At 33.7% G+C, this 24,098-nt stretch overlaps 2 protein-coding genes across 13 annotated transcripts in view; one reads left to right on the forward strand and one right to left on the reverse strand.

Moving 5' to 3' along the window:
• The window catches only part of Mmd (disintegrin and metalloproteinase domain-containing protein mind-meld), a 38,566-nt gene extending 15,456 nt beyond the window's left edge, over positions 1-23,110 (forward strand). The window contains exons 3-26 of one of the 12 annotated variants that reach the window (XM_070658261.1): positions 1,743-1,891; positions 2,185-2,241; positions 2,367-2,446; positions 2,553-2,622; positions 3,089-3,235; positions 3,569-3,772; positions 3,863-3,937; positions 4,017-4,189; positions 4,353-4,522; positions 4,628-4,791; positions 4,866-5,033; positions 5,334-5,638; positions 5,732-5,851; positions 5,966-6,047; positions 6,152-6,247; positions 6,332-6,488; positions 8,697-8,799; positions 13,873-14,025; positions 15,913-15,984; positions 17,273-17,556; positions 18,603-18,942; positions 19,075-19,191; positions 20,617-20,826; positions 22,374-23,110. In XM_070658261.1, the coding sequence (XP_070514362.1) occupies positions 1,743-1,891; positions 2,185-2,241; positions 2,367-2,446; positions 2,553-2,622; positions 3,089-3,235; positions 3,569-3,772; positions 3,863-3,937; positions 4,017-4,189; positions 4,353-4,522; positions 4,628-4,791; positions 4,866-5,033; positions 5,334-5,638; positions 5,732-5,851; positions 5,966-6,047; positions 6,152-6,247; positions 6,332-6,488; positions 8,697-8,799; positions 13,873-14,025; positions 15,913-15,984; positions 17,273-17,556; positions 18,603-18,942; positions 19,075-19,191; positions 20,617-20,826; positions 22,374-22,851 (3,974 nt within the window). In that variant the 3' untranslated portion in view covers positions 22,852-23,110. Of the gene's footprint in view, positions 1-1,742; positions 1,892-2,184; positions 2,242-2,366; positions 2,447-2,552; positions 2,623-3,088; positions 3,236-3,568; positions 3,773-3,862; positions 3,938-4,016; positions 4,190-4,352; positions 4,523-4,627; positions 4,792-4,865; positions 5,034-5,333; positions 5,639-5,731; positions 5,852-5,965; positions 6,048-6,151; positions 6,248-6,331; positions 6,489-8,696; positions 8,800-11,259; positions 11,399-13,872; positions 14,026-15,912; positions 15,985-17,272; positions 17,557-18,602; positions 18,943-19,074; positions 19,192-20,019; positions 20,827-22,373 lie in introns of those variants that run through there. The other 11 variants (XM_070658258.1, XM_070658263.1, XM_070658266.1 and 8 more) reach the window with 11 other exon arrangements.
• The window catches only part of Dila (centrosomal protein dilatory), a 62,351-nt gene extending 38,857 nt beyond the window's left edge, over positions 1-23,494 (reverse strand). Inside the window, exon 1 of the mRNA XM_070658271.1 lies at positions 23,236-23,494. The gene's annotated coding sequence lies outside the window, so the exon portion shown is untranslated. The remainder of the gene's footprint in view (positions 1-23,235) is intronic.
• Positions 23,495-24,098: the final 604 nt, after the last annotated feature.

Consider the following 24,098-nt stretch of genomic DNA (forward strand, 5'->3'; position numbering starts at 1 on the left):
CGCAATAGGAAAAATTTGTAAAGAGTTACCGTCACGATCCTTACACAATTACGACAGTTGTGGGATAAGGTTCTGCGTAAACAAACTACCGTAAAATGAAAGGACCGCAATGCAGCACTTTCGTTAGAAACTTGATCCTCGAGGATACGACAAATCCTCAAGAGCGGTTTATTGTTAAGTCAACATCGCTGATTGGTCGGAAACGCGAAACTTAAATTGGATTACATTTTAGACGGGGACAATGCACCGGGACAGAGCTCGACGAATGCGAATCCCGGCCTAGATATTACGGCGATTGTGTAATGGGAAATCTGTCTTAAGAGCGAGAGAAGAAAAATTTTAAGTTATTCGAGTTCGCATTTATTTTAATCTGGTTTCAAAAGCTTAGAAAATTCTACATAATGCATTTCAGAGATGTTGAATGCAGGATTCGTGGAATTAGGGAGCTTAATTAGGGATTAGGGTATTGGGCGTACACGAGTAAACAGCAATAGCTGCTGCGGCATAACATGAAATTAAATTAAATTTGATATGCCGCTTGAATACGTCTATTATTTATATAGAAATTCAATTTGCAATTTAATTAATCTTAAATTGAAAGTGTTGGTGAAACATGGTGCCTGGCACGTCTTACTGGGAACAAAAACTACCTAGAATTTTAAAACTTAAAAAGTTTACTAATATACTAATTAAAGTAAATATTATCTCGTACATGAATGTAAAACTTAATAATTAAAAAATAATTACAAAACACGTTTGACACATTTCAAGAATTATAAGAAAAATTGTTAAAATTTTCCGATAGAAAATCGAAACTACCATTTTAGTTAACGCAGCTGCTACGTATGTGAAACTGGAATGTGAAACATAATGAATCGGTCGAATTAATCGCAATTTACGTGACATTTCTGCGGCAACGGCAACGGCAACGGCAACAATTGGCGAGAGGCGGAGGCTGACGGGTGGAGCGAAAAGAGTAAATTAATCGGCGAGTAATCTCGGCGTGTTTGGGCGACGCTTGGAGATGAAAATTGAATTCGAGATTCGCGTGCGCGTAAACTTCTCGAAATAAGGACGCGAAACGATTCGCGAAATGCAGGGAATAGTCGGTATTAGAGCCTAGAACAGCTACGAACGATCGATATCTATCACCGATCTGAGTAATGGCAATTTTCCAACACACAAGGTGTCCCAGGACTTTTCAAACTATAAATTCTAGACAATGTCAATGGAGAATATAAATTATTCGTGCAAAATTCGTGAATCGGAGAAATGGAAAAAAATGTTTAAAATGACTTGTATCAGACTTTCAATTTAAAAAATGTAATAGCATTTTACTAAATATTAAATATATGTATATAATTATGCTATGATAAATATCATAAATTTTAATTTTTTAAACTCGAGAACCGCGAGGAGAAACGTCATTCTTTTATGTGGGAACTCGAAGCCGAATCAATCAAGATTGAAAGGAGTAATACGCAGATACAAAAGAAATGGGACAATAAAATCTGCTTTCCACTACTTTATTACTGCCGTTATTATTGAGTCGTACGGACTAAAATCTCGGTGGTTGAGAGGGCAGGTTAATGGCAATAGCGTGAAGTTTCGTCGGTGCAGCGCAATGAATCGCCCCAAAGTCCATTCGAGATGAAATTAGAGATCGTAGGGTGGTGGATGAAAGGTCGGGGGACCGGGGGGTAAAATTAGGGCGTTCGATTGAACGTTGAAATTGATTTCAGGTGAGGTCGAACGACTACTACACGAATATCGACAAAACCAAGAGCTAATACGAAATATCGGTGGTCATTACTATCAGATCATCTATCCGGTACAGCTACGGCATCACGAGAAAATGGGAATCTCCACGAGAGAAGTCGGAGTACCAAAGGTAAAATTTCGTCCTGCGTGTTATTTTTATTTGTGGTCTCTATTATATAAATACTTTTATTAAACAAAATAATATTTTATTAAACTAAAAAAAAATCAATAAGCAAATATAAATAACTAAAAGTAGAAAAATAAATTGTGGACATAAAAAAAATAGTTTTTGCATATGAATCTAGTATTAATTTAATAAACTCTTCAATATTGTAACTTTTTTTTTTTTTTTTTTTATCTATTTTGACTATATTCCTTAATATACCAATAATTAATATTACGTATATCTTTTTTGTAATTTAGTTTCCTCAAAGAGGTTACGGAGATGGTGGATATCAGAATTCTAGAGGCAGAATGAGAGTAAGTTTTATGAGAACAGATTATGAAAAAATTAATTGAGCATTTAAATCACATTTTAGAAATAAAAAAATTAATCTTAAATTAATTTTATCGGTAGAGATTAATTATAAAATTGATACTTTCAGACAGGGAGACATTTTCATCGGACGTCTCTTCTGATCAAGGCCTTTAATCACAAATTTCGTCTAGACTTAGAATTAAATTCGTATGTATTCTATACATATATATAAAATTTTCACCAAAAAATACGATTATCTTTTCAAAAACTTAATAAAAAGAATTAACCTATGACTTTTGTTGTCATGTTGTAGGCAACTTTTAGCTCCAAATCTTATGCAGAAAGACTTTTTAGCCGGCGATGCGGAACAAATGTCTAAGCAGGTGAAATATTTTAAAACAAGATGCAATCTCACATGCAAACAATCTAATGATACTCAAGTATTTACGTGATGTAAATCAACGTTCACGGTTGTTCGTAAAGACATAATTGTTTTGCATAGTTAATTACTTCGCTCTGTGGTTTGTTAAAACTAGTTTAGTTCGGTTAAATTGCTTTCAGTACAAGCTGCCTCATTACGGCCTTTCCAAAGGGCAAGAAAAAAAAAAAAAAAAGAAAGATAGTAGCTCTTTAGATATCGAGTAATGGTAGAGTTATTTTAGTAGCGTAAAAGGAAAAAATGTCAATGATAAATATGTACAAGCATGTACGCTGATACGTTATTTACCGTAAACTGAAAACCGCATTGTGAATAGTAAAGTCTAAAACACTTACGTAAGACTCAAGTATTAAGAAGAAAACTCAAGTTCAGCGATAAAATTCATAATGGCCTTATTATCTTTCTTGCAGGAGATAGAACATTGTTATTATCACGGTACTGTGAGAGATTATCCGGGAGCTAGCGCTGCTTTTCACACGTGTAATGGTGTCAGCGGTGTCATTCATTTAGGCAACGAGACCTTCGTCATTCACCCATTTTACGGCGGTGATTTATCGGTCAGTTAAATTACCTCTCGTTAATTATTATATTATAAGAGTATAATAAAATAATTAAACATATATATACATATATATTTATAAAATACAAAAACAATTATGAATGTTATTAAGAAAAATGGAGGAACTTCGTGCCCGTCATTGCGAAATAATACGACTAAATTTGAATCAACGGCTTTGAATTCAAATCGGTTAATTTGGCTTGATTTTATTACTAGATTAGACATAACTTCGCGGAAGTTTAGGTCGCGCTATAATTAAATGGAATGCCGCGAACGGGCACGGCGAATAAAATGGCTGAGATTGCAAACTATATGCAGGCCTCTCTTTTAGCAGAAACATCCTCACATTATATTTGAAGCCCGAACAAAAGTTAACAAAGGCTGCGCTAACTCGGGAAATCTTGAGTGGCGTGTAAAGAACCGTCGGCAAAAGCACATCTTTGGGCTATCAGAGACCACTTCCGATCGATACAAAAGAGACGTCCGTGAAGCAACCAAATACATCGAAACTGCCATCATTATCGATAAGGCCATGGTACGTTATGACTATCCCTTTAAAACGCTAATTGGCAGAATTACGGTATGGATTAAGTATAATAGTATTTGATTTTGTGTTTGTATGTAGTTTGACAAAAGAAACGGTAGTAGCAGAGCTGAGGTTGTTCACGATGCCATCCAAGTTGCTAATATCGCAGATTTGGTAAGTTTAATTATGTTATTTATATCCGTGTTAATTAATTTTTTAGTAGAATATATACTAAATTCGATTTACTCCACAGTATTTCCGTACATTAAATACTAGAGTCTCCGTCGTATACATCGAAACTTGGAAAGGCAGCAACCAAGCGCAAATCGATAATGGCATCGACATCGATCAAGCCTTGTTAAGCTTTAACGATTATACGATGCGGAGAATGTATCAAGTTTCTCAGGACACCACCCAATTGCTCACGTTAGTTTATTAATCTTTTTTGCCATTAAAAAAAATTAAATTCCTTATATTTAATGTCAGACACTGCAAAATTTTCCATTTCCATTTTAATTTAATATAATATATTTTCCAAGTAAATTAAGGATAAAAAAATAATTAATTAAAGTTTAATTATTCTGGACAGGGGTGAGACTTTCTCAGGTGGAGAATCAGGGGTGGCTGTACCCGAGACCGTGTGCAGCCAAAGATCTGTAGGAATCAGCGTCGATCTAAACACTTACGAGCCTCATCTTTTAGCTGGCACCATGGCTCACATGATCGGCCATAATATCGGAATGAGTCATGACGATGGAAGTGAGTATTCCAAAAATATTTAATTTTATTTGCGATACGCCAATTAATTTGGGAAATAGGAGAACAATTTTATGGAGAAATAAAATTTCGTATTAACAATTTTAGGGAACGATTGCAATTGCCGCGACTGGCACGGATGCATCATGGCTCAATCCATCGTCGGCCTAGAAAACGTTCAACCATATAAGTTTTCGGAATGTAGCAAAACCGACTATATAGAAGCTTTAAAAAGCGGCCACGGCATCTGCCTTTTTAACAAACCAAATGAGGTACATCGAAAATCGAATAAACTAAAGCGACGTCGAGTACATTCTTAACCAACAAGATCTACTTTGGATTACAGGTGGATATTAGAAGATCATGCGGTAACAGGGTAATCGACGACGGAGAAGAATGCGACTGCGGATCGATCGAGGAATGCAAGGAGTACGATCCCTGTTGCGATCCTATCACCTGCAAGCTGACTTCGGAGGCCGAATGCGCAACCGGCCCTTGTTGCAGCGATTGCAAGGTACGATAATAAATTCTCTATTCCTTTCGAAGTAATATTCCATAATATCACAAACCATATTTTATGCATAATATTAAAATATATTTTCTTAATTCGTCTTTAAAGACTTCTAATTTCTTAAAAACAAAATTGAATTAACTAGAAAATATAAATTATTAAATGTATAGCGGCATAAAAAAATGGTGAGGATATACTTACGAAAAAACAAAATTTTGTTTTTGGCATATTTTCTTTTCGCTTACTTCTCACATCCGTGTTTTTATAGATAAGTCTTTCAATATAATTATTATAAAATTGCAGCTCCGTGCTCGCGGTGTCGTCTGCCGCGAATCTACGAACGAATGCGATTTACCGGAATTCTGCTCCGGTGACACTGGCCAGTGTCCACCGGATGTTTATAAGAAGAACGGCAACCCGTGCGCCAATAACGCTGGTCATTGCTTCAACGGAGTTTGTCCCGCTTTAGATTTACAGTGTGGGCAAGTATGGGGTTACGGCGGAATCGCCGCTGATAAAGAATGTTTCGAGCAATTTAACTCCAAGGGATCCATTAACGGCCATTGCGGTACCGATACCAGCGGTCATCTTATCAAATGCGAACCTGAGTGAGTAATCGTTCTCGGAGAAGAAAAAACCTCACTTTTTTAATCGTATAATAAATATGAGCTAGATGAATTTCTACTCGGGTAATTTTACAGAAACGTTCTCTGTGGATCTCTTCAATGTCAACAAGGAAGCAAACAACCGGTAATCGATGGAATGAAAGATTTACATACCAGAACTATAATTTCTATCAGAAATCAGGAATATGAATGCAAGTGAGTATTTGAAACATATGTAAGATTTGCTGTTTTTAAATTAAATTAAATCTTTCACATTTTAATACACAACTCGTGATGTAATATATTAAATCAATAACTCCGATTTGCAAGAGCTACGACTGGAAGAGTGGAAGGATCCGATATACCTGGAATGGGATTAGTTCGCGATGGCACGTCTTGCGGTGATAATTTGGTAATTAGTACAATGATAATTATTAACTTTTCCGAGTGTTATTAAATATATAGTTTTAAATAATGTAACATATTTTTAATATAATGAATTAATAATTGTTTCAGATTTGCGTAAATCAAACTTGTACGAGCTTGTTTCCACACATCGATCAAGAAAAGTGTCCTAGCAATCATGATGACAAAGAATGCTCGGGGAATGGCGTAAGTACACATTTTGCAACAAGTAATTTTGATATTATCTCTAATATTCTATATGTATAACACGTGAAATTGCTTTTTACACAGGTGTGCACGAATGCCAACAAGTGTTACTGCTTTACTAATTGGAGTGGACCGGATTGTTCTATACAACAGATTTTTCCGACAGATTTGCCGACGACAATCCCAACTGAAGTAGTACAGAAAACTGATTCTAAACTGGAAAAGAAAGAGACCCCCTACGGTAAGCCACGATTTTTTTTTTTACGTAAATCTTTTTCATATTTATTAATTAGAGGATAAAAGCGGGAAATTGATGCGCTACTGTTCTTACAGATCTCTTTTTAACATTATAATTAACCCTCTAGCAAGTATGAAATTAACCCGGACATCTACTTTTTTATAACTTTTGTTCGTTATTAAAAATTAATTGCTTCCTACGTATATGCTTCCTGGAGGGTTATCAATCTGAAATATAATATTTGTCCATGGTATAATTTTTTAAAATTATTTTTACATCGATAACTCATTTCAAAAAGACAGTAAATCAACAAATATTTAAATTAAAATTTATATGTGCGATTTAGATCGTACATAAATTTTTTATATTAAAACTCTTTAAACATGATAAAGCGCTACGATTTAAATAACAGCTTAAATATCGGCCTTTCACGAATTAATTTCAAATTACATAAACGTTTCATAAAATATACATTTTGCATAAAATGAAGAATATTATTATTATTATTACTGCTTTTTGAACAAAGTTGTCGATACAATAATATAACGCGTTGGTTAATAATTATTATTCATAACATTATTACAATACAAGAAAATAAATAGGGGTGGCAGTCAACTTCAGCGAGCATTAATTATATCATAGAATTTAAGCATTATAAAAACGTACTTGAGTAGTCATAATATTCATTTTCATATTTTATTATTATTAATTATCAAGTTTTTTAACAATTATTAATTCTCATTCAGTATAGTAGACTTCCATTAAATCGTTATTCATAATTAAAATCTAATTAAATGACGTAAATAACAAGAGTGTAATATTCGTTGGAAAATTAATTGTAATTACCATTATTCTTCCGATATATTTCAACAGTTTAATTTTTCTGTAAATTTTTTTTTTTATCGTAGAGCTTTCATTAAAAATGAGAAAAATTGTTATACTATATTATTTGTTTCATCGAAAGTATAAAATCAATTTAAAAGTTTGCACGAAGAAGATCAATGTACCGAAAGCGCAGTTTTTTTTTTAATTAATTTCACATTCTATCAGTGATAAGTCGCCTTTTTCACTGACGCAAAAAATAATTTAGGTCTAAAAGAGTATCGTTTCCGATAAAAAGGAAGTCTACTATACTTTTATTTCTAGCGATATGGATCTAGTCGATCATCCTATTCAATTTTAGGCTCGCGATAAGATAGAGATTTGAATTTTTTAGGATCATACTATCAGCTGTGCACATAAAATTCCAATGCGTATGCGTATTCATATACCCGAGTGGAAATTTATCTAGCTAATCTGATTTTGCAGCTAGTGGTTAGATCGCGCAGATTAAATATATTTCTTAACTAGTGACCATCTTCAAAAAATTAAGTTATCGTTTAAAAAAAAAAAAAAAAAAATCTGTCTAGTATCGGTCGTCTAGTCTCTGTCCAGCGCGCATCATGTATCTAAATAGATCTCTAAACGTTTTTCGCCGAGTACTTGTTTACTGTTGTGTGCTGACAGCCACGAGATAAACCACGAATTGGCTAGCTAATTATTAAGTAACGATGGGAATCAATTTCGACTCGGGTATTGTTAGATAATTACGTTCCATTTCATTTTGAGAGAAACAAAAGAAAATCCTTTTTATGTCCTGTAACATCCTCTTAGTATTTTCTTAGTCGTTTCAAATGCAACATCTCCGCTTTTATCCCTTAAATAATAAATAATTTTTAAATAATTTTATTAATAAAAAAATTATAAAAAATAGAAATTAAAAAATGTTTTTTTCGCATTTTTAAATCCTTGAGCTCATTAAATTCGTATGTTTTCCTAGTTTCTTTTAAATCCTCAAATTTCTTTCTTTCTACTTCTCAGGTTAAAAATTAATCTCTATTTTAGTAATAATATACATGTTAAAAACGGTATATGTATATATTAAAAAGTCATCTTCCAATTGTACAACTTTGTAATTCTTTTAATCTCAAGTATCTTTATTCAAGATAGTAAATTTCTCATGCAGTATTTTTCATTGAAATAAAAAAATAGATCTTTGAATCTTCTTGGAGTCACAAAGTTGTATGATTAAAGTAACGATGTATTTGCATATTAGGATGCAACTACCATGCGATGCGACGCGACGCGACGCACACACTCACGTACACGAACAAGATACGGCCACATGCATACACGCCGCACGCGCGGGATACAAATGCTTGATCGTTTCAGGAGGTGTCAACAACAATCTCTCTAGAGGATTGATGGTAGTGATCCTGGTGGGGGTGGTGACGGGGGTCTTCCTTTGTTTTGCACTAATGGCTGTTTGCTACAGGTACAGTAACAGCGAGAACAGATCGCCCGCGATCAAGGCCTATCGTCTTCGTCTTCGTCGTAATTCGTGGCTAGCTGGATGATGATGATGATGATGATGATGAGGAGGCATCGCACGCGGCCATCATAATATCGATCACTCTTAGCCTATTTTACTCGGTGTTCACCTATTACACGTGTAAACGTGAGTGTTGCAGAAACCAAAACTCGCTGCGTTCAACTCACACGACGATAGATAGTACAAAACCAAAAATATGTTTCTTAATTTTTTTTTTTTTTTTTTTTTTAATCTTTAATCTCTACCTGCTCTTCTTTTTCCCCAAATAAGTTGCAAAAACCGCTAATATAAGCAATCCCTTGAAACCACCCTTTTGAATCCTGTTACGTGCTTCGCAGTTCAGATTGCTTGCGTCCTTAGACTTTTCATGCTTCAGCTTTTAGTTCACTGAGAACTCTAGTTGCCCCGCATCCTAAATTCCTTGCTAAGAAGTTTCTCAGAAGAGCAAAGGTGTCTCCATTACAGATTCAAGATCGTTCAATTCTTATTGCATTACAATTCTATGCTTCATGAATTCGAAGTTGCTTTGAATCTTAAATACTTGAAAGAATACTTTAGCTAATTCCCGGGAATTTCGAGCTTTTGGTAAATCGGATTTTTTGTCGTAGGACTGAAAATTTTAATATTATTTTCAGCTGTATTTAATATAATTTTTACAAATTTTCTATAAAAATTGAATGCAGCTTGTTTTGCATCTGAATCGCTCGCATACATGAGAACATAACTATATATGTATACACCTTTTTTTTTTATATATATATATTATATATTTATATATATAAACAATACTGTCACTATGTGGTGTGTGCTATGGATGTGCTCATGGCATAGTGATTTATGATCGTGACTATGTTGTTCAAGCGAAAATCTCTATTTTAGTAATAATCGCGTTTTGAGGGATGACATGGCGAGAAATATATTGTTAAAGATTAAACAAATCGTTTAAAACCGAGGTTTTTTAAGCACGCAAACCTTATCATAAAATATACTCTAGCATTTCTGGTCATCCTTGAAAAAGCGAGGTAACAAAACTATACAATGTGCCAGCTGCTTGTATGCCCTATGAAAGCATGAAAGAGAAGCTGATTGGCGAAAGAACTTATTGGACATCGTCAATTACAAATAACTGTGTGCAACTTGACGGAAGCTTGCAAGTTAGAAATATGATATAATCGATCTTTTCGAGTCCGTACAATGGACTCTTGATAAAAAATCGTTATTTCGACAAGTTAAGCGATGCGTTTAACTCTTTCAGTAATTATCCGTAAGATACTTAATAATTTCGTATTATTTAACTTGTTTACAATTAATTATTATCCTCATTAAAAAATGGAAAACTGAAAGGGTTAACAACACTGCATTTTTCCAGAGAGAATACGAGATTAGGATTTAAGAATTGCGATCCTTGGATTTTAAAATCCACGGATTAGCCGTCTTTGAATCTTCGTGTCCTGAGAGATCCGCAAATTTCGATGTTTAACTTTATAATTTTTTGAAATCTTACAGATCTATAAATCTAGACAGATTATTCATAGGATTTCTAAATGTTTGAGATCTAGATTTTTGATAACTAAGATGCACAGATTTTCAGATCTGACAATTAAGATTCTGAAAGTCGGTCGAACGTATTATCGTTGCCCTCATTATGTAACTTTGTAACTTGAAATTTTTGCAGACTTTTATTCCTATTAATGAAGCGCGCGTAAATAAATTTGGCACCAAACCTAACACGTCTGCATTTTTTCAGTTACGAGGTTTAGTAATTCCGTAATGCTATCCAGAGTATTTATTCTAACATGCAACTTTCTTTTAGCATACTAATAAATAACCCAAAATATTACGGTACATAATATTACTTAACGCGAGAGACTACCGTGCCTCTTGATACCGAACTAACAATAAGTCACGTTCGATTTTTTTATCGTGCTGTATTTATAATTTCGAGAATTTAAGAGAAACTTTAAAGCGTGTTGCATTGTTTTAAGAATAAATATTTTCTATATACCATAAATCGTAATCGTTTACGTATATAATAATATACATATATAGATGTATGTCTTTTTCACGTGCTGATATTGGCTTCTTTGTTTCTTATCTGTTTCTGTCTGCCATCTCTGTCTGTGTGCATGCTGTGGGACGCTCGGATACGAAAATACCGAAACGAACCACCCTCCTGCACTGCGTAAACTGCGATGGTGTAAATCTTCGTTTCGCAAAATAAAAAAATAACAAACGAATAAATGATAATAATATATAACGGCGTAAACGATGGTTCGCCACATCTGACGGTGATGGTGATGGTGACGATGACGATGATGATGACGATGATGGTGACGATGATAATGGTGATGATGATGATAACGTTGATGACGACGAATTACATACATACTAATACGCATACAGAGAACTACCACGGCTCTAATACTGTATTTTTAGTTGGTATGCTCATGTCGGTGGTAGGGGGTGTTTTCGTAGTATTTGCTCTGATGGCTCTCTGCTACAGGTCAGTCGTAGTACATAAAAACTTCTCCCTCTGTCTCAGGTTAGTGTGCAGAAACATACACAAGTAGAACTTTTCTCTCTATGTCCTTTTTTTCTCTTTTTCTCTATTCATTATTCTTATTTTCTCTTTCTCTCTTTCTCTCTGTCTCTCTCTCTTTCTCTCTCTCTCTCCATTTTTGTATGTTTGCAAGGAATGGAAAGAGTGTGTGCGCATTAAAAGTGGCACGCTGTTCTTCGGGAATTTGTAATGCAGCTTCTTTCTTCAGCAAGTATTTTATTTCGCTGCTTGATGTTGCTTTCGTGTTCACGGTATTGCGCAAAATATTAAAATCTAAATTTATTATCTCATTTTTGTTTAATTAAATTGCGTAATATGTCTTTATTATTAATAGGCTTGTTAACGTATTTAATATATTTCGTCTTTACTCTCGTTTTTCCTCTTTTTTCGCTCTTTATTTTTTACGTTTCTAAAACTCATTTTTCTTATTAATATTTTTATAGTCTTTTGACTTATTTTAATGTTTAAATAAAATACAATTAGTTGCTTACATATTTTAAAAGATTGACTTTCTGAGAAAAAATATCTTGGGTTTTTATCTTACAACTGTATCAATTACACGTAGAAATTTTAATTAAACCGCTTGCTAAAATATTTAATTACAAATTCGTCAAAGAATAAAACTTTGCTACTAGCATACGATCTTTCCGTGGTTTTCTTTATGCATTCATACATGTATATATTCATATATTTATGCAATTAGACTTTGGTAGTTTTTATTTCTTTTGTACTACTTTCCTTTGATATTTTTTCCATCATAATTTTTAATTTTCTTTGCTAACGATAAGAAAATTTGCGTATGCAACATATTACGACGTATGCTTTTAAGCACAATAAAAAAAAATCTAAATTTGACAATAATAGCAATATTGTTGAAAATATTTAAATATTTTTCATTCAACTGCACAATTTTAAAACTAATAGTTATTTTTATTTGACGAGAAATAAATTTCTGTATACTTAAAAATCAAATATTTTTAAATTCTGTTTACTACCCGAGTGAAAAATGAGCCTAAGCGTTGTCTGATAACTAGCTAGCCAATCTGCGGTTTATCTAGTGGCTATCTAGCAAAACTGTCCAGCACTGACAAGAGTCAGAAATACAATATAACGCTCAGAACGAGCTAGAAAAGCTAGTTATCTAAAGTAAAGCACGCGGTAAAGAAAAACGTTTCGATATTTAGTTTTTCTAGCACGTTATTAGCCAGGAATAATTGTCTAGCTACGTGGCTCGCGTTGGACGGTGGCTAAACGAATACTAGATAGATTTTTTTACAAATAACAACCTCACTTTTTTAATTCTATACAGTAACAGCTAGACATTAGCTAACTACTAAATAACAAATATTTTCTTACAAATTATGGCTAATATCTAATCTAGCTGCAAAATTAAGAATAGCTAGATGAATTTCCACTCGGGTATTAAGTTTAATTTCTCTTATTCGTTTAACTCGAAGCAACATTTGTGTTATATCTTGAATATAAACTTGAAAATAATATTTATTACCTTAATAAATCTTTTTGAAAGCTTTCTTCATTATTATATTACAATAAATGCTGCTTGGAGTTAAACCTACTAATTGTCTTTTACTTGTTATTAGTTAATGGGTAATGCAGTGAATAATGATCTCTATAAGGGAAGCTGCAAATGTACCAATTGACTAGTTATCTATTTCGCTTCGGAATTAAAATTTGCATGTCAAGAGGATCCGTTAATTTTCAAAACAAGAACGTAAATCGAACGTTAACCAAATTTTGCTTATAACGCTTGTGTAATATTTCTAATAATTTTTTTCATCACAGATAATTATGTACGTAGACCGATGAACCTCGTCTGCCAGTTTAAAAGGGATTATTACCATGTTTATTTGCATCGATGGACTCGACAAGATAAATAAGAACGCCTATTGCAAACTACTAAATATTCTCGAGTATTAATAATTATGTTGAGAAACGTTGAACATTAATGAGGATGCATTATAATTACAATATGTTTTAAAAAGAATTATCTTATATGTACATGTAAGATAATTTCATATTAAAGTTTCTGTTACCTACATATAAAGTTATTTTCTTCATATGAAAATTAGATTTTTATTTTGTCTAACTTTAAAAAGAATTACTCTGTTAGTAACGTTATTTTCTATCTGTATTTTTATAAAGCAAATTCGATACTCTACATCAATAAATTCAGGTAATACTTTGTTATTAATTAAACAGAAATTATTATGTTATAACTAACTTGAACTAAATTGTTTACTGGTAGATATGCTAACAAGTAGTAACGATATTAATCAATCCATGCAATATCCATGATAATCCTTTTTAACATCGTTTAAATCCTTAAAAATTCTACTTTCTAAACGAATACTCTTCAGTTTTAGCATGCATGCGCTTTATCACTTTGTTTTCCCGCAATATCAAGTGATTGTGCGTAATCGGCGAATTTCTCGCAGAAGGAAGAGCACCGTCCAAAAGTATGACCCGCCATATTCGAAGAAGCCGCAGCCGAAAAGCTACAGCGGCGTTTCCGGTAATCATCACGCGGAAGCTGCGGCATTGGACACGGTTAACAAGATCCTGACTTTCGGCAGTATGCCTCAGTATAGGTACGGTGGTCATTTCATTATCTATTATATTAGCCCCTGGCTATTTTCAATTACAGAATATCTTAATGCGTTGGAAGGACTTGCTCAAAATTGACGAGTTTTACAAGTAAACGGGTAAAGTATGCAAACTAGAAAATTCTGTAAAATGAAATCGAAGTAACGATTCGATTCTAAAAGTTTCATCAGTGGGCGTCCGAGATAAAAGACGAAATCAATTTTCATAAATTTTATACTATTTTCAATCAACTAATATCATTTTCTTATTAAAATTTCATCAAAATAATCGCAAAATAATTGATCAAAAATAAAAAAATATTAAATTATTACGTTAACATAAATGTTTAGCAAAAATACAATAATATGATGCATCTCATTACATCTTACATCTTATCTCATTTCTCATCATATTCTTTATCATTTCTTACACAATCGGCGTATATTAAAGTGCATGTTAAATATACAATACATTTTTTAACCATCGCGATATGTCCCAGAATTTAATCCACAAAAACAATTAAGTATCATACGTTTATTGATGTATGATGTAGAATTTATTGCAGCTCGAGATGCTTCTGTCGTTCGATCGTTTTCGAAAGGCATAGTTATCACAACGACGAACCAAGTTCACAATATATCTTTTTAATTTAGACAGCTACAAGAAGGGCCAAAAATAATCCGTGATTAATTAACTTATATTCCACATAAGTCTAATATTTCTTTTGTAAATAAATATCGATTTTTAATGATATTTTTGGCCTATTTTGTATAAAGTTACGCTTATTATTAAAAATGCGCGAGCTGCTTTGTAAGAAGTAAGCCAAAGTTTGCTTGAAATGTTAATGTGAGTTAATGTGGAGTTGGATACCTTTTTATTTCAGGTGATTTTCGGCTCCTAAACTTCACAAGCTTTAGTATGCGCTTTATAATAATTTTCCTAATACTATTAATTACATTTTAGACCCTTAAATATAAATCTTAAATATTTTTAAGAGATATAAAATAGTGTATAAACGTGATGAGCTATTATATATGTACAGAAAAATTAAAATTATTATTTTTTTTTTTTTTACGAGAAACGGAGCTCTCTTGCTCATAAAAGCTTGATTCGCAATAGAGATTGATAATCTAACTTACAACAATCAAGTTAACACATTTTATAAATTTAATTCAAGAGACTTTCGGTTGATAATCGGAATTCGGTAAAATAGATCTTAATATATTACGTATTAATATTTATTCAATTATTGTGTTTATTTCAATAGTAACATCGAAGCGCGCGAACGACAGAAAATTACGAGCCTTGCTCGACCGATTCCTTTTATTCCGCAAGTAAAACGTTGAAAGATAGCGTTACACTCGCAGACCTTTATTAACCCTCAATTATTATGAAAAGTGCAGTATTACTTCGGGCAGAAATAATTTTATTTAAACACGATAACGTAAAAACATTTTATTTGTAATTTTACTTACTTTTACTAGATTTTATTAATTATGACTTGAAATGTTCTTCTAAATATCTTTTGGAAATTCTTATTAGTTGGAATATTTTTTTTATCATTACGATAAACTATAACAATTTTATAATAATTTATATTCGTAACATCACTAACAGAAATAATTATAATTAACAAAGTACTCATTTATTTGTATTGAAAATAAAAACAAGTTTATATAAAAATATTTTCTGTTAAAAGTTTTATTCCACGCGTCGTTTCATAAAAAATTTCGAAAGTGAAAAAATAAATATCACGGGTATTTGCAAGTATGGAAATGAAGAAAGACTCTTCTTGATAAAGCCAAAGTAAAAGCGAGTTAAATAAAAAGTGCACATAGTAGTTGAGGGTTAATAAGAATAGCCGCGGCATGCCTATATTAGTATATTTCTAGCCGCGGCGAGACCCAGCGCGTGCTGTTTCGACATCCGAATAACGTCATCGCCGCCGACGGGCCAAGAGTCAAGTAAGTTTCATACACGTCGCCGTCATTGTTTTATTATCAGGGTTGATCGAATCAAGGAATTATTTTCAAAAATAATTCCTTAAAAGAAAGAATTTTGAAGATATCTCTTAATATAAAATTAATTTACCTCTATACGAATTGATTAAAATTCAAAGAAAGTTAAAAAAATTAATATCCTACTACGTGTCTACAATTTCAATAGTTTATTTCTTATTTGGATTATAATTTTGTTAACGATCGCGACTGTCTTACAGTAATTCAGCAGTAGCTATTTAAAAAATAATTATCGCGTTGCGATTATTGTATATTCGTAGCTTCGTAAATTTTTGGTAATCTAAATATAAATTCTATATAATTATATTAATTAACTCGATCCTGGATTCGCTCTCGACTTTTCTACTTGTACTTTGCACGACAATTACTTTCTGCACAATCATGTTTTTAATAATTTTGCTAACTTTGCAACACACACGCTGCGGTCGAACGATAATATGAACGATTCGATCCTCGCATGCCTATTGCTGCCCATCGCATTGTAATATTTATTTTATTCGCTGTAATTTTTTATTTATTTGCATGACAGTAGCTGCACTTATACAGAGTATCCCAGTATTATCGTTATATCTTATTTTCTCTCGAAAGTGATTAATGAATCTGGGGTATTGTGTACAGTAAAATACTGTTAATTGTTAATTATACATCGAATCTCACCCTCCCAAATACTCGCCTAGAAGTTAATCGATCTTTCTATTCAACATCTTTTTCATCGCAAAAACATCATTAAATATTACATCATCGTCCATTTTCACAACCAGGTGCAAGTAAATAATAAGATAATTGCAATATTTAAGAAGATTTTTAGAAATAATTAAAAACTTTTTTTTTTATTCTAATATATATTAATATAGCAAATTCATGAAATTTATATCATATAATTTATACATCGACTACTAAATCGAATATTATATCAAATTATGTCGAATATCTGGCAATCAAAAAATGTGTGTGTGTGTCTGTCTGTCTGTGTGTGTGTGTGTGTAATAATTGTTGATAAACTTAATTTTATGTATCATTATTTTGTTTCAATTTATAATATTTTATTACAAAAAATAATTATAACATTACACTGTAAGAGTTTATGATTCAAGATTATTTTTATTTCATATTTTAATATTTCCCGAAAAGTTAACACGATTGAGTTTCTGCACATTTATTTTCGCAAGGATAATATTATATAATAGAGTATCGATGATAAATAGGAATACCGACATAGATATAATTTTTTCAGGGAGCATAAACCGCAGCCGAAGAGGCTCGGCGTGGAGGAGGAAGATGGAGGTACGGGAGCAGAGGAAGTTGTCTCTTTCATTGATCTCCCACCAAACAATCTCACAAAGTTGCCTGAGAAGGGAATTTTAAAGAAACACGGTGGTTACGGTATTGTAATGCCTGATAGTTGTAACACAACAAGTGAGAATGATGACTCACGATATTTCGTGGAGGATAGCTGGAGGAAGTTCGAACTTTGGCGAGCCGAAAGATCAAGAGCCGAGCTTGTAGCTCAATATGCAAGTAATCATACAAATAATGTTACAATAGTACAAAAAAAAAAAACAAATTTAATTAAAGATCTTTCGTTTCATTGTTTAACCCAAAATTATTTTTAATATTCTGTTAGTTAATATTCTGTAATATCACCTAGCATTAACATTCTGTTTTTATTTTAAAATATGCTATAATGCTACTTTTTAAATATTTATTCAGAAGATTATGCTAGCACTAGGTATTAAATTTTACACAACTATCGTTACAATTTGCCGTTGTCAGCTATTATTTTTACTTTACAATGCAATCAAAATATATGGAAATTGTGTAAAAATATTTATTTCTAGTCAAGAAAGTATTTTCAATTTTGCAAAATTAAGTAAAGAGTAATATTTTCTGCTTAATCGTCACAGAAATATGTTAATGTTTTTAATATTTAAGTCATTGATTCTAAAAAATTTCACCATAGTGTGCTACATGTTCGGCTGTCTTTCGATCCCTTCGAATTTGAATTTGTTGCATCAATTCTTCACGAATGTTAACCCTTTATAAATCAGTGATTCTCATATACTTCATTTTCATCGAGTAAAAATAATTAACAAACACAAATAGAAATTATTAGCAAACACAAATTAGTTCAGTAAAACTAATATCATAAACATTAAAAGATTCATTAGGATTAAAGGTTATTCTAAGATATAAGGGGTTAATACAGAACTCTCATAAAAGGATCTTTTTAAAGGACTATATAATCTTAACTCTTTCGTGCGCTGATTAACTTGAAATTTTAATTTTACATTTTACTACGTACAAATAAAATAGATTAGGATAATTATCTTCTCCTATAAAACTTAGTATAGGAAGGAATCAACAAAATAGATACCAATAATAATAATAAATATTAATAATAAACTGCCCTCAAATGTGCACGCAAGAAAAATGTGTCAATTTCACAAAAAAAAAAGGAAGAGAGAGATGAAAAAAAAAAAAAATTTGTGCACGAAAGGATTAACACAAATCTCACTGTCAAAAATTTTTTTATGGAGCGGTAACTCGAGTCACTTATTTGCCAGGACTAGGGAGAGACGCGATCGAACACGTGGAGAGGACTCTGAATCAATTGAACGGCTATCACGAGGATATAATTGAAGTGTTCAAAAACGCGGCGAGCCGTCGCGATCTGGGCACCCCGTCGGGGAGCAATCTCCTTGACGAAGACACCATACGTAAATCGCTGGCTGAGTGCGGCTATACCGACGTATATCGCAAGGAAACTGACGGTCAGGACAATGGTATCGACAATGGACAGGACGAAGAAGAAGACGACGTGGAACTGCAGCCGCCGTGCGGCACTATTCGCATACGCACTCTCGAGGACCTGATTCGTCAGCTGGAGCACCGAGCAACCGCGAGGTTCAATTTTTTATATCGCTATTTCTTTTGCGCCTCAAAATATTTTAGATAATTAAAATTATTGAATTCTTAAATATTTTATAATTAAATTACAAATTTCTTTACGACGTCAATAATTTATCTCGTCATCAGACCGTATATGACTGGCCAAATGAGCCCGAGCGGATCCGAGGAAATTCGAACATCCGAAGGCGAACCGGATCGACATTACAGAATCGACTCTTCCGTTTGTAGCGAGTCATCGCAAGGGTAAGAACTTAATGAAAAAAAAGTACGCGCTTACAACAAGCTTCTAAACTCAATTCAGACCGTGAGCGTTAATTTCCAAGTAATCCGGAAAGAATAATTTCGAATTACAAGAACGTTTATTACATTACACGAGAATATTCTTAATTAGACGTTTTAGCAATTATTGATTCGTAAATTAGACACTCGTTTTAATTCAACGTTGTATTCTTATTGAAACGATTGGCTAAATACGTTTGAGCTTCTTCATACTTTGTTAATCACAATTATTGTCAGCAGACATTTCACACGCTGCCATAACTCTCACTGTGAATCGCTTACTATCTTCTCTTTCGCCAACTTATTACCTTAACCCTCTCATAGGTGAATTAATTGTAACGGCAAGCTGATGTAAAATTTTTATAAACACATAAAACTGAATGGATTTTATTATCATAGCTGCAATTAATTTAAATGTAATTTTTTATGTAGGATTTTCCCCAAAATTTTTCAACAATATTATGTAATATTTGTGCTGCTCTAATTACTTCTCGTGTATGAATTGCTATCCCCAATTTTCAGAAAATAAGTTAAAAATTGATTTTTCGTATAAAACCGCAAAATTGTAATATTTCGTATTTTAAATTAATATAAAATATACAAAATAAGAACGATAAAAATATACAACTTGATACATTTTGCATAAGAGACATGGAGGTAATTATAATAAAATGAGAGGGTTAATTTATTATCTTATTCTGCTTTCTATCTTGCGCATCAAAAGGCTGTCAGACTCGACGCATTTATTTAATGTATATCAGACACTATATTCGATGTTTTGCAAAACCGTAGATTACAGTAAAACACGCGCAAGGATAACGAGAAAGGGATACACACTTGGTAATAAATTATTAATAAGTATTTACGCATAGAAAATTCAAGGCATAAGATGCAGAGTCTGTTTATACTAAATAATTAATAAAACCTAATCGGCCATAGCAAACTGCATAATTACGATTTAATCGATCGAAATACTAATGAAGCGCCGAGTAGCAGCAGAATTGTGCATAATTTTTTTAACATTAAGTTCAAAATTAATAGACCGGTACCAGGTGTGAATGTCGCTGTCGCCGCATTCGATTGCTTAAAATTTATATTAAAAATTGATTGATTGTACAAAAAAAAATTGACAACAGATCAAGATTAATTATCTGAGTAATTTTTTTCTTTTTTCTTTTTTCTTTTTTTTTTATGGTCTTTTTTTCTAATTTAAATAGAAAGTTTGACAAATATTGTAATTTTAATATTTTATAAATAGAATATAAATTAAGTTCCGAAGGATAAAGGAGCGGGAATAAAATTTCGAGTAGCGTATAAAACTCTGAACGCGAGTGAAAGTGTCGCGTAGCCCGTGGATTTATGCAGGAATTGATTGGATTTCCTACGTAGAAGCAGAAGATGTAGCCGCGGCCGCGACGAGGACACTAGTAGATTCGTCTACGGTAGATATCGTCAGCCAACGTCCCGAAGTCCTTACGGCAATCATCAACACACCCATCAACACTCCCATCAAATGCACCCTGAGGACGAGGGTATCTATGAAACTGCCGATCCTGACAGAGGTTCAAATACTAGGGGTGAAACCCCCGATTGTGAAAGGTATTGCAAGACTCTGCGTCACGAACAATCCTACGGCTTCACTAGTAGCAACTAATCACTGTCACCGAGACATGTTATTGGCTCACAATCTGTATCACTCCCTTCTCTCTATCACGAATCCTACGATATATCTCAGATAAGGATGGTGCATGCGTCGTCGTTTGTGACAGGAAAATGAATCGAGGTACAATGCTGATATCGAAATAATTGTCAACAATGTACAGAAGTGTCGCATCGCACGTTACCAAAAGGCGCTATTTCACGAAAAGCAGGAACTTAAACTTCAGACAAAATTACAATTGCCGGAAATGAAATTTTTTCTTGTTTATTCTATCGTAAGAGAGTTACACTTGACTAGAGAATTTGGAATCTGCGTAAAGTATAAATGGACTCGGCATACACTATTTAATTCTGCAGTTGCAACGTGTTCGCAATTGCATCGCTCATCGAATTAATGAGGCAGTTCGTTCAAAGATAATGCAATGTAAAATTTTGCAGAGAGGCTAAATGCACACGAAGAATCTGCATGCCCTTTTTTATTTGCTTCTGCGTTGTATGAATGTGCTCGAAACAATGACACACACGTGTGGCTAGTGAACTCGAAAGGCAAATACGTCCTAAATCTTGTTTCTTTTTTAACAGCGTAGATTTAATATTGCTAACTCATACTTCACAACTAGATTTTTTTTATCTTTAATTGACTTTCATAGATGTTATTGATTAATATCTAAACAAATCTGGGGCAAGTAACCAAGCCTACAATTAGATTGACCGAATCTCGTGCATGCTGCTTTTAATACTTTGCATTGCAAATACTCGCAAACTCTAGTAGCCAGATTTTTCAATTTCCCAAGCGATTATAAGATACTTTTTCCAATCTATTTCGCGCAATGAAATCTACGTTGTGATTGATGTATGCACTTATCCTTATCTGAAATTTCTCTTTGCTGGGATGTCTAACGATAAGGAATGTTGAATTAAAATAGCAATCGTAGTGAAGATCAATAAGGCTTTGCACGAGCTTTAAACGTATTAATTAACTTTTCGATTAACGTGTGTACGTGATATTTCCTCTATCGAGCCTAGCTTTTTCTCAATTCTATTTCCAATTTAAATTTTTTAATTTAATTTTTACTTAATTTAAAACAATTTATTTAAAATTGCACAAAATTGTACAAATAAAGCTCTACAGGTAATTCTCTTTTTAAAAATTTTATATGTATAATTCAAAACTTGGTTAAAAAAAAAAAAAAAATTAATATCTGATTAAATTATAGAAAAAAATCGCACAATTCTCGTCGACTTGTGTCATTTTGATTTCAATTTTCTTTTACCTCATGCCGTAAGATATTTTAATTTTATCGTACGTTAGGGACCTAAAGCTCCTAGAGAATAATCACATATACACTAACAGCTCCCGCTTCTGGGTCGACCGGTCTCTCCCCGTTGGCTCCATTTACTGAATGTTGTTACATCATGCGCTCGAATGCAGCATTAGTGGCGGTGGATTAGATCCAATGGGCTCGTGTAATCTTATTATTTTCTAGTGATGCATTTATTCAAGCTCAACAACAAGTAGCCCGGTGGACTAGTGAGGATGGAGGAGGCGGAGGAGTGCAGCACCGGCCGCCGCAGCAGCCGCCACCGCCGCCTGCGACGCCGGTGCAGCACCAGGTGCTGCAGCAGCAGCAGCAGCAACAGCAACACCAACTGCCGGTGGAACAACTGCCAATCAAGCAGCGCGGTTATTATCCATCTCCCCCACAAACCGAAAACAACCACGACGTCGGCGACAACGCCGAAGTCGAAACTGCTCAATCCCAGCAACAGCAAACGCTAAGCGAAGTTCATGGAATCGATGTTAATCACATGCCTAATATTAACAAATGCCCACTAGACGATAACTTTAGTCTAGATTGTAACATAATGAATAATGATTCCCCTAAAGAATTAATTACCAACAACATTAGTGATAACGAAAATACTGCCCTACTCCCTCCCCATTTTCCCGAGTACAAGCATTGATAATTAATTAATCGATGAGAGGTAGTGTCCGAAAAAAAAAAGAAAAAAAAAGAAAAAAGAAAAAGAGAGAGAAAGAAAGAAATGGGAAAAAGTCGTAATAATAATAATTAATAAAACAGTATAGTGATGTGACGATGACGACGATGATGTAATCTCGAACTCGCATTTTATACCGCATAGTGTAAATAACGATAAACTGTAATTGCGACGATTACAAGAACAACAACAACTCGTACTAAATTATAATAAATTCAAATAATCTATATGAAATGTTTATTAATAAATATTAGTAAAATGATTTACTCAAATCTTGCCGTTTGTAATTTTAGTTTCCATCCGCAGTAATATTGAAAATTACTAGTTTTAATGAATAGAAAAACTCACCATACGATGCATCGCCAACGAACCCGTTGTCTTTAGAAGTTCAAAGTCGTCCTCGCCTCAAGTCCCAAGCTCGTTCTTGCTTCAAGTCCCCAAGCTCGTCCTTGCCTGAAGTCCCAAGCTCGTCCTTGCCTCAAGTCCCAAGCTCGTCCTTGTCTCAAGTCCCAAGCTCGTCTTTGCCTCAAGTCCCAAGCTCGTCCTCGCCTCAAGTCCAAAGATCGTCCTCGTCGCAAGATTCGCAGCCACACACACACAAACAAACACACTCTAGGTAAGTCTCTCTTGTGGAAACATAATCGAGATTAAACAATCAGTGTCAGCAGTCACGGCACAATAACGACTGTTTCATCCGGCGATCTCGTAGAATAAGTCCCGACATCTCACGGCACTCCGTCGTTATTCGAGCTGTTCGATTATTGCGAACTCGATGACGCGTCCGAGCGAATTCGAACAGCGGCAACTTCATCCTGACGCCGCGCGGGTACGACTCGAGTCAAAAGCGTGTAGGTTATACCGAACGTGAATCATCCGAAAATGTACACTTGAGACGCGCCTTCCCGGTACAGCTCAAACACGATTCACTTCCATAAAAAGCAAATACCTTTAGACGATCGGTATTTATTCGTACCGCTGTGTTCTGATAGAAATTACCACCGATTTCGCGAAAACTACGCGACACGAGCGGGACGAGACACGTCTTGCGCACCACACTACGAAGTAAAATGGTGGCGATGCGCCGGCCGCGCTTATACTATATCTCTCTTCCTACTACCAAATGCGTGCACATTATTGGTTGGTTTCAACAGTACATAGCCAATGCGCAACGAGTCGTTCGTAGAACATTTAATAAAAACGAAATTATTTTA

The sequence above is a fragment of the Cardiocondyla obscurior genome, linkage group LG06 (assembly GCF_019399895.1).
Source record: "Cardiocondyla obscurior isolate alpha-2009 linkage group LG06, Cobs3.1, whole genome shotgun sequence".
Lineage (NCBI taxonomy): Eukaryota > Metazoa > Arthropoda > Insecta > Hymenoptera > Formicidae > Cardiocondyla > Cardiocondyla obscurior.